General features: G+C 41.5%; 1 protein-coding gene across 1 annotated transcript; it reads right to left on the bottom strand.

Annotated features, from left to right (window-relative positions):
- Positions 1-1,120: 1,120 nt before the first annotated feature.
- On the bottom strand, positions 1,121-10,222 carry syt12 (synaptotagmin XII; the record flags this gene model as incomplete). The annotated part of the gene is made up of 7 exons (XM_080028056.1): positions 1,121-1,294; positions 1,778-1,911; positions 2,332-2,452; positions 3,131-3,346; positions 7,595-7,999; positions 8,837-9,030; positions 10,177-10,222. The coding sequence occupies 7 exons, from the start codon at positions 10,220-10,222 to the stop codon at positions 1,121-1,123; spliced, it is 1,290 nt and encodes a 429-aa protein (XP_079884182.1).
- Positions 10,223-11,634: the final 1,412 nt, after the last annotated feature.

The following is an 11,634-nucleotide window of genomic DNA, read 5'->3' as shown; positions in this document are numbered from 1 at the left end:
TTAATGTGTAACACTATGAAAAACATGATTTGCACCCAGCATTTAGAAGAAATAAATGGCAATGAGAAAACGGTTGTAATAGTCCTCATTATTTACACTATGCGTATGCAACTTGTATTGCATTAATCATGGTAAAAATGGAACAATGTCGTGTGATATGTATATGCTAATTACATCTGATTTGGCCACCCTGTAACAGCTGCTACAAATTACAATTATTTCACCTGGATAAGAGTACCTGGAGTTTTTTTTCTTCAAAAGCACACTGAATACTGAACATACCAAAACTTTTATAATTTGGTCAGTCTCACTGTTAACAAATTACACAAGCAAATCCAACAGAGCAAGCTCAACTCGGCTCCAACAACCGCTGCGAAAATCAATCAAAGTAGGCGCAATCGATGGCTGGTTTGAAAAGACAAATGAGTGTTTTCCTGAAAGAGAAGTGATTTCTGCCCTCCCATCCAGTCCTCCATTCTCTTAGACAGCTATAACAGGCTACAACCAGAGTAGTAGGCACCATGCAACAACAAGGGTGGGGAGGGGGGGCAAGCCTGCCAAAGCTGAGCCCCTTTTGGTAATTCAAAGTGACTTCAACGTCTGCAACTGACATTTCTAATCAAGGGGAAAAGGGTCCACCAAATAATGTCTCCCTTTTGAATCTGCATTCAGCTCCATTCTCAATCCACGGGGACAAGGTAAGCATGTTGCACACACTCTCATCAGTTACTATTAGTTTCCGATTTAGGTCATTTGGGGTATGCACTGTTCCTCGCTCCCACCCTCACCTAATAGTGCACCTGCACGAGGATAAAGCCAAATTGTCAAGATAGGATTTAAGCGTATAATCCATCCAGGGATCAATGAAAACAACCCGGTGAATTTCAAACGCCGGCATTTTTACATTTATTCTTTGTTCGTTCATTTGTTACTCATCAGCAGAGCAACACACACCGTGCCATACACTCTTATCTTACTAAAACAAGGGCAATAGATTTGAGAATGTCACCCGTATAAAGGGGAGAGGTGAAAAGGAAGGTGAGGGAGTGAGTGTTTTTTTTTACTTTAAAACAGGTCTGGTGTGTGTGTGTAGTAGTACGAGGGGCCAAATAGAGAAAGCCTAGATCCTGCGCAGAGGGTGCCACATGGAGACGGGCTTCCTCAGCGTGGCCAACATCTGGTTCCAGTGTGTGATGCCCATGCCACTGGCCTCGGGGCCGATGATCACGTGACCAAGGTTCTCTCCCCGCCCGTCATCCGTGGCCTCTGCTACCGTCACCCTCAGGGAGAGTTCCTGCAAACAGCACAACACACAGGGTTACATAAGCTGCTGCTGCTGCTGCTGTGCGAGCATGACTAGGCATCTTCTTCTGCACAGCGTGGGCTCATCCATAAACGTTATGGAATCAGTCAAAAACAACAAGAGTAATAGCAACATTTGCTTTTTTTTTGGAGGGGGGGGGGGGGGGGGGGGTCCTGAAGCCTGAAATACTTAAGAAACTATTATTGAGTTGTCATGGAAATTTCCTACGTTTACGCGACATTGATCTCGCCAAAAATGGAAAAGTTTTTCCTTACATTCAGTGTCACCAGAGAGAGAATCCTACTGACTTTAACAACAAACAAAAAAATTCTAACTGTTGTTGAAGTGCCAATGCAGGTGTATTATTCAGATTTTCTTATCACATTTTATCTTTCTCATCTGTTTTTCTTGACCCTCAATTCTCTATGTGGATTTAATAACGTTTCATGGCATTCAGGAATAGTTCAGCGTCACCTGCAGGACGAGTGAGGGCACAGAGAAGATCATGGCTTCATTGAAGATGGGGTTGGTGTCGTCCCTTTTGGTGGAAGTCTTCTTCTTGCTGATCTTCCTGCCGTCTTGTAGGAGATACACTTTGACAAATGGATCTGATAATGAAAAACAAGTGAATATCATTACAACCACATTTCAGGCTTCTAAAACCACACACACACACACACACACACAATCTCATTAATGACTCATTATTCGGAAGCACAGTCCTGTACATGCAATTAGTAGCTCCGTGGATGATAATGACATGGTTACAGTAGATGACCTTTATCTGCACAATGTTGGAGTGGCAATTATCTGGACATTAAACGAGATGAACCAGTCATTTAAGTCGCATCTGCCTTTTCTAGATGAGGTTGAATGTGTCTCATGAGAGTTGCAATGAAAGAGTCAGTAAGTATTGTGCTCTGTCGTGGAATAAAAGAGATTTAGAAAAATATAGCTACCATTCAAACACATTTCACACATAAAACACAAACACACACGACTGCAGCAAACAAACGAAGGCCCCTGACCTGCAGTGTTTTTGCTGTTGGTCCACTGGAGGTTTTTGCACTTGGCCACGACCACTGTGAGTCGCTCTGCTGTTGGCAAATAGCTGAGAGACAACAGGATCTCCCCGACTGCATCCACAGCCTGGGGGAGTCATACCAGAGCATGGCAGATATTATATATCAGATAAAATGTGTCAGTCTCGGCAATCCTTTTGACAAAAACAAACATGATTTTCTTTTCATACTAAAGCAAAATATCCAGGTCTGGAGTTATAGCTGTGTGCGTGCACGGTGAATTTAAGATAACTGCATCTCAATGAGAGCAATCACAAACATTGGAAATGTAAATGTTAAAGCAGGAAATACATGAATTGTGAGATGCAACATGGTAGGTAGGTAAGCATACTTGTGAATTTAATTACATGTTGAATTAGTTTAAAAGTTGTTTCATATGATTATTTTTCATTGACTTGTAGTTTGGCTGAAGGTCCAGCAGAGGTTCTCGCACACCACCACACTTTATTGCTTTTTTGGTGAGATTCTTTAAAGGTGCACTATGTCGTTTCAGAGGAGGGGGATTTGTTTACATTTTCAGAGCCTGCATTTAATTTAAAAAACATATTTAATCTACGTGTAATTCTTAGTATTGAATAATTCTATCATCAAAAATCAAAACCAAATTATTTTGTGGCACCTGGAACCAAACGTAAGACTAGAATATGTTTGTGAACCAAACTGTTGGCCCTGCTGCCATAAACAGCAACAGTGAAACAGTAACTTTTAAGGTAGCTTTCTTACTAATAATGTCATAGTAACTGACCTTGTTGACATCTTGTAGGTAGAGCCAGGCGTTGAATGGTCTGATGCTGAGGTCCAGGTCTGACAGTTTGAGATCTGCCACCCCGGCGCTGATGTTTCTCTCCTCCGCATCGATACCGAAGGCGGAGAAACACAGGTTGTACTCCTCCAGCAGAGAGACATCCAGGGGGACCGAGTAACGCTCGTCAAAAATCACCGTAAAAGCGTTCGTCTTGACCTGTGAGAAAAAAAAGAAGATAGGTGAAATGTAGTTACTTGTAACATTCACCTGCAAGATCGTTAAACTTTGGTCATCTGAGTAAGTCGATTGCTACTTGGTACGTTGGCACAAGTGAACACAAATACGTATGATAAAAACTGCTGCACAAAAGGGTGTTGTTTGCATTGCAATCGCATGAAAATAAGTCACATAAAGGCAGGAAATCGAACTACTAAAATAGATGTAGTGTGTAGGCTGTGGTATATTTTCATCTCTTCACCTTCTCTCTGACTCACTCAACTTCAGAGTCAGGCATGCGAAGCACAGAATGACCAAACACACATTTCCATTTATTAAATGATAACTCACTCAACGGAGACAAACCTCTGGTCCACAGAGGGGATTTATGTGCATCCACTGTTTTTTTTTCGATCCATCTTAGTTACTTTATATTGATTTATTTTCTAAAAAAAAAAAAAGGGGGTCATACAGACGTCGGACAAAGCAGCTATAAGTAGCCAGGATGTACAAAAGTCAAATCATGTTGATGCAATTTCAGAAATATGTAGAAAAAGTTTTCCTTGAATCACAGCAATCACAAAAGAGGGAGAACTGCCATATTACTTAATATGCCACCAACCTTTGTCTGTATCTGTTAAAGGGTCAATCCATCCATTCCACCACTGAAAAACACAGCATTTTAATATTTGCCTCTAGGTGTATCTAGCTCTACACTTCACAACTAGGGGAGAACGGGGTAATTTGTCACACGGGTTGTTTGTCACAATCGTTATATCTCGGAACCAGAAGGCGCTGTCTGTGAAATTGTGGTATGTAAATATCCAGAATTGGGATCAGAGGTCACCTACATAGCCTTCCTTGGAGTTAGACTGATGCATTTGAGGTGAGAGGACTGTTAGTGTTTTTCATGTCAAATTGAAAATATTTAGCTCCTCAGTATTTTTCTTCTAGGCTTTTACACAATGGGTTTATAACAAAACACTTGTTACCCTTACAAAGTGTGAAGGGTAAACTATAGTTAGATTGTGGTTAGCAAGCTAATTAGTTGTCAGATGGTTGTTGGCCTTGATGCTACCAAGAAATTCAAGTTGGGGCTGGTCGTTACATTTTTTGGGGGGTTGGTTGTCACATGTTATCTCAAGGCTGCAGCCAGAAAAGGAACCCAATAACGAAATAAATTGTCAAGCTGTATCCTCACTGACACCCCAGAGAAGGAAAGAATAGAGCAGGAAAAGGCAGCTAGCATGCAAAAGAAAAAAGGGCCACAAAATCAAAACAACCCAGTGCATCCCAAACTAGACCAGCTGCCAAGGCTACAGTAAGTTATATAGGCCTATTTGTCAACTTGACAATGCAATTAAACTTTCAAATTTAGTTCTACTTTCTTGCCTTCTTTTTAAGATCATTCCCATTAAGATAACATTGTGACAAACAACCCCATAGTGTTTGACAACCGACCCCTTGATGGGGTTGGTTGTCACAATGTGTAAGGGTGTCTTTGATGATTAATTTCTTCTTTATTACAATAAGATAGAAAGGGTGAGGGGTACACATTTCAAGCCAACACCCTAAGCTTCAATTTAATGTAGGAATGACTACTGAAATATGTTTAGGTGATGAGCAATTCTCACTAGAGTAAAATGTGTGCCTACTTACCCCGTTCTCCCCTACTTAAGATCTAACTGAGACTCAACTGCCAAAGTGACGGGCATCGGCTTTGTGACAAATGTCAAAGCTAGTGCTGAAGTGAGGGTTTACAAATCACTCTGAAGTTACCAGGCAACTGGTAAATGTGCATAGGAGAAATTATTTAATATTAGCTCCTTTCACACAAGTGGGAAAGTGAAGTGTGAAATACAACGAGGAATACTCCTGCTAAATACATCTGAACTAAACTCTGCAGCTTGAATACGCATGCAGTGAAACAGAACAAAACAAAAGCAGGGGTTGTGCAAGGTCGGCAAAAGTTCTATTTAATTTATTTTATGTATATAAATATATATCGTAAACCAACTAGTCCCTGTACCATATAAGAATTTGGAATTCAGAGAGCATGGGTCTACAAATCATTCTGTGAGGTCGACCTTGGATTGTGCCTCAGCAGAATGGCATCATAATCACATCCAACACCTACAGAATCCAGAGAAAGCCTTGCTGCTGCTGTGCATCTTAGTGTATCAAAAGTTATAAAGCATCCAAATCAGGCGGTATCTCTCTGCCAGCACGCACGCACGCACGCACGCACACACACACACACACACACACACACACACACACACACACACACACACACACACACACACACACACACACACACACCTACATTCTACGGCGGTTCTCAAAGTGATACTGTCTGTGTGCAGTGTTAGGCTTATCTCTTGGGGGATAACAACAATGAGAGAAGGAGGCAATAAAAACTCAGAGAGAGAGATTTTGTGTGTGTGTGTGTGTGTGTGTGTGTGTGTGTGTTTGTGTGTGTGTGTGTGTGTGTGTGTGTGTGTGTGTGTGTGTATGTGTGTGTGTGTGTGTGTGTGTGTGTGTGTGTGTGTGTGTGTGTGTGTGTGTGTGTGTGTGTGTGTGTGTGTGTGAGCTATAGGAAAAGGGAGGAATAAGAGAAGAGTGGCATGGACAAATTTTACAAGCAAAACAAAAAAAAAGGCAAGAAGCAGTGACAGCAAGTGAACAGGGAGGACATGTGATGGGCGAAAAACACAACATCAAAGATAATATTGAAAATAATGAGCGAGAGAATGCACAAGAAAATGGAGAGACAAAGAGAGAGAGAGATGGATAGAGACAGAGAGAGAGAGAAGCTGTCTTGACCATCAGGGGGATTGGAGCTGATGTCAGCATTTCCTCCGGTCCTCGCCACTCCTCGACATTAAAAAGGGAGCCACTAAAGGCACTGCATCGGTGACTCTGCTTCCACTATTATTATGCCCAGCCTGAACACATTATTATAACAAGAACAACACACAGTCGAGTGAGGGGAATCTCCCGGTGTGTCTGTGTGTGTGTGTGTGTGTGTGTGTGTGTGTGTGTGTGTGTGTGTGTGTGTGTGTGTGCGTCCATTTAAAGCCAGCACAAACTGTACAGAACAACAGTCACACGGGGCGCCATGAGGATGACTCACAGCCAGGGAGGATTTTGTGATTTTTTTTTTCTGGCAACGTCTCGCTAGGAGCAGAAGGCGAGTGGCAGGTGCAGCAGATGGAACACTGTGGTTCTGTTATTTTCCTTGTCAGATCGCTCCCTTCCCTTTAGATACAAGCTTTTGAATACACTGTATGAGTTGAACATCCCAAGAAAAAGTCATAATCAACATAAATCATACAATCACAATGTATAAAATTGTGATATAAATCATGATATATAGAACATTTTCTGAGATACTTACAGTGTAGGAGAATGACCAGACAGAAATACTCTACCAATATATTTGAACTGAACTATAAAATGAAGTAACTGAAAAAATCTATCATGCCCTTCATCACATTGTCTTGCTCATTGATTTTTGTACAACCGTCCCCCACAGACCTTTAACCTCCAGACATAATAACAGGATTGTATGGCAAAACCTGTGGTGGTTTGACACATGTTTTCTAAACTTCACTCGACTTAATCATATGGTTCTGGCAGCATCTGTATCAATACTTCAAACCGAGTGAACTGAAAGGGAATCCATTTTACTTGTAAGGAATGTTACAGATATGATTATACAATATGAATATAGACAAACATGTTATCATCATTATAACCTTAAATGCAGGTTACCGCAGGTTACATTTCAAACTGAGTGAGATAAAAGTCAACCCTGTCTGCTCCTGATGAAGGTAAAGGATGTTCTGAAATGTTGAACCTTCCATACTACATCCAGTTCCCTTGTGGACTGGCTACTAGACAAAATGAAATGGGTTCTTCCTTGAGACAGCAAAGGATTGGGCTCGTCAAGCTGCAGCATCAAACCTCTCACCCAATTGGATGTATCACTGCCTCTGTCCAAAATATACATCCAGGGCTCAAATCTCAAACACACTCCAAGCAAGCCAATGCTACCCCCGAGCGAGAACTCCTAGCCTTCTCCCACAAAGTCATAAGCAACTTCTTTTCTCATACCTTTACCAAAGTTCAGTTATCACAGGCTAACTGCTAATCAACCATATTAGAAGCTATAGACATAAACACACTCACATTAGCCCAGAGAAGAACCAGAACACAACAGCCTTCCTTCATTGCAATGCTTACCCGTGTGACTCCCACATTGAGCTCGTCAGGCCCCAGGGTGACTCTGATGAAGCAGCCGGGGAAGTCTCCCTCCTCCCTCTCCAGCAGGTCTTTGCCCTGGTGCAGAGTGATGTGCAGTATCCCCGCCCCCTGGCCCGGTTGCCTCGACGACTCAAACTCCATGGTGACCTCCAGTTGACCCACGGTGTAGTCGTGGCCGAAGTTGTTTGCGATGGAGGAGATGGAGCTGAGCGAGTCTGTGGACATGGAGCGGTTGATTTGGGCCATGCCGGTGGGATCCAGTTCCCTGCTCATCATCTCCAGCTGTCCCAGGTCCCTGAAGCCGTCCGGGGTGTCGCCCAGGGCCAGGCTGGGCTTACGGCTGGAGGTGGTGGAGGTCCGCCGGTGGTTGTTGGCAGCCACTCGCTGTAGGAAGTTAAGGAAAGGGATAGTGGACATTTTAAAAGTTGCTGAGATGAGAAAAATATGAATTGAATCAAAGTGGGAGAACTTGGTTGTTAGTTTTGTGTCAGAAGTTCACAACTAAACATTTTAAAACCACAATTTAAGTTAAACATTTTTTAGCTTGTATCGTTTTCTAAACTTAATTAATTTTTTTTTAATTAGTTGTATAAGTAAAAATTCCTGTGTACTTATGTGCACCTAGCGAATAAAGCGATTACGATTCTGATTCTGATTCAGACACAGAGGTCCATATCAGTATAAAATATATAAAAACGCAACAACAACACAATCCAGATGAAAAGGTTACATTTATAGACCCTCTATTTCAGGATTATTTTGGTTGCTACTATCTCCCAAGTAGAGTACAGAAAGCCTTTAGAGCTGCCTAGTGTTGCCGAAAATTACAATATGAGAATGCTGACAGTGAACCAAAACAGTAAAGCTGTGGGCTGACAGCTGAACAATGAGCTGAAACTCCATCAAGCTCCAAATAACAGAGAGGATATGGGTAATAATTATCAGTATGTTTGTCATTACCAACTGCCCCTTGCCTGTGATTCTTTAGTAGCTAATGGTGCAGTTTATCCAGACTTGAGAAATGAAGTGTCGCGATTACAAAATTAGACAAAAATGTTAATGAACCAAAATAGTCATATATGGTAGGTGTAGTGGTTCTTCACTTGCTTCAAACTAAGATTGGTTTCAAACTCCAAGCCTATTGGAAAGTTGTAGAGATAGCCTTTATAATTCGTCCACTAATTTTTAACATTTGTTGGCATGCGTGAAATGAAAATGTACCTTTTGTCTGACTTCTGAGAAAGAGGTTCCATATTTTTCTTGCAGGTATCTATAGTCAAAGTTAGGGAAGGGGGACGGCGCGGGGAAGGTTCCAGATTTCCACAACTTCCAGATGTTGATCCCGGCCACGGCCAGCAGCACCAAGAAGCCCGCCAGGTAGATCCCCACCTCCCAGCTGGGTGGGTTACGCACCACTGGAAGCCACAATACAATATAAGCACTTAAAGCTGCCTTTACTTCAACTTCCTCAATGGTAGTTTGGCCTAGTATCTGTCTGTATTTTATTTGTGGAGTTTAAAAAAAATAAAAATTAAATACTTTATTTTTGTTTTTTTCTTTTTAAAGAACACAAACACACAACTGAAAAAGTAAACACACAAACAAAAGACAAAACAAAATAAACAACTAACATGGCCTACTCTACTTAAAAGGTTTCTAAGACATTGCTTAAATTAAAGCTAAATGTGAAGCACAAAACAAAGAGTCACGAAGGTGTCATGAAGGTCCATTCTATTCTATTCTATTCTATTCTATTCTATTCTATTCTATTCTAAAGGCTGCCATATCTGTTTTACATTTTTCTACTTTTCCTGAAATCTCATAACGGATTTGATTGAGTGCTATAGAGAACTCCATGAGCCACATATCGAAGCAGGGGGTTATCTCCTTATTCCAAACCTTAAGAATCTTTTTTGTGAGAAACCCTGAACAGTGTAGCTTAGTAAGGCTTTTTCTATTTATTTTAACAAGCCCACAATAATTGCGCACAGACAGTCACTGTTTCAGGCCTTGTCATTTAGCATTGAGAGAACAATGGGACGGCTTTAGGAGGGTTTGGGATGGATCAATATGGATCTGTAATTCAGATAATAGTTTAGGACAAAATCTGACAAAACATAACAGACAAATTGAAATGCCACTCTGAATTAAAGAAGGGATTATGAGCCTTTGCCGAGCTAGCTTTCTCAATATGAATCACATCTGTGTGGGAGGACTTTTGACAGTTTTATCCCCACTTTTTAACACAACAGATAAGCCTATTATAGAGGAGGTAAACTGTTTGGTAACATCGATGGCCCTCGGCAGCAGACAGGGTCGGAGGTGTCCGTAAAAAACTAGCATATAAAGGTGTCAACAGCTGTCAAATAGACCTGAGAACACACACATACACACCCAAATGCAAGCCACTAAATACACATATGCAACCAGCCTCATCTCTTTAATTCTGATACACATATTTACAGACATTTACAACACTGTAAATCTCAGTTGCTAAGTAGTAATCCACACACAGATACCCATGAAGAAAAGCAGTAAAAGAACGTGCTTGTCTCACTCACCACTCAGATGGTAGCCTGATATATCCTCACTTTCAGCCGAGGACATGGTGCTGCAGCCAGCCTGAAAAAATAAATCAGAACAAATAATCAGTTTAAGTGGCTTTTATCAGAGACTATAACAGACTCAGAGCTTTTGCCAGGCTTGCATTCTTGCATTTTTGCATTTTTGCGTTGTCTTAAAGCAAAGTACACAAAGAAAAATCACAGAATTCACAAATGGCTTTTTGGTTCATCATCCCAAATAATACGTATTATTATTTTTCTGAAATTACCTCCTAAATATATGTCATATGCAGCTTAGGGGGACAAATGTATTCTGGTGTGCAGAGTATAATTAAATGAGCTTTTCATACTTGGTACCATGCAGTAACAAAATGTTTAACAAATGTATATCATCTTTGCCTTCAAAATGAATCAGAGTGAACATGGCTGTATTAACCTACTCTGGGCCAACGGGCAAAATGTACCATGGGAACATAAGGAATCCTGACAACCACTGCTGCGTCAGATACATACATGATGGGTGCATAATAGCATGCATGTATAACAAGGAGGGGGGTCAGGGCTCTTGGTATATTATTTCACTCCAATAGGTTAATCTGGCAACATGTCCTCAAACCTTATCCAGTGTTTGTCGATGCTTTACAAAACAAATAGAATTGACGAGTGCAAAAATTATTTTTTATCTTCTTTCTCGTCACAATCTGGCCTCTGTATTGATCACTGTATTGACTGCTGACAGTTGAGTCAGGGATGTAGCTTTGAGCCCTGAGCAGCTAGCCCCAAGCCGACATGAGGAGCAGGCCAAAACATATCGGCTCAGCTCACTTCTTTCAAAATGTGCAGCCCCAGATCTCTTAAATTTTCACAGCTTGAGTCTTCAGACCTCACACTGCCTGTCACTGAGGCAATTTACTGTATCAGACTGTACGCAGTTCCCTTTGGTGCCACACACAAAGCCTTATTAAACTTAAAAATAACATTATGCAATAGTATTCTTTCTTCAAGACTTTGACGTGTAAACACAGCTGAGGTCCCCTTTATAGAGACCAACTTGGCCGCTGGTTAGAGAGGGTTTGTACAGTATTACCACGACTTCCTCCCTCACAGGTTTTGTGGTTGCTTTATGATGACAAAACGACACTCTGTCTTTGCTTCAGAGACAACAGTCAGGTGGCATGTCTGGTATAAACCTAAACATTGGTCACAGTAAGTGTTTTAAGAATTTACTAATGCTGTTGCGTCTTTCATCTGGCCACGTTAACTCTAGATCATGCATGTACAGAAATGTAACTGCAAAGACTGTGAAAGGGGAATTTTATAGGCAGAAATTCAGTAAGTAGGGGGCGCCTTTAGTTCAGTCGGTAAGGCGTCCCCCTCCCAGGCCGGGCCCAGCAGCAGACCCGGGTTCGATTCCCACCCGCGGTCGCTCTCTGCATGTCACTCCCCTCTCTGCCC

The sequence above is a fragment of the Ammodytes marinus genome (genome assembly GCF_949987685.1).
Source record: "Ammodytes marinus genome assembly, chromosome: 5".
Classification (NCBI taxonomy): Eukaryota; Metazoa; Chordata; class Actinopteri; order Uranoscopiformes; family Ammodytidae; genus Ammodytes; species Ammodytes marinus.
The sequence above is the reverse complement of the archived record's forward strand: the minus strand, read 5'-3'. Positions and strand labels throughout refer to the sequence as shown.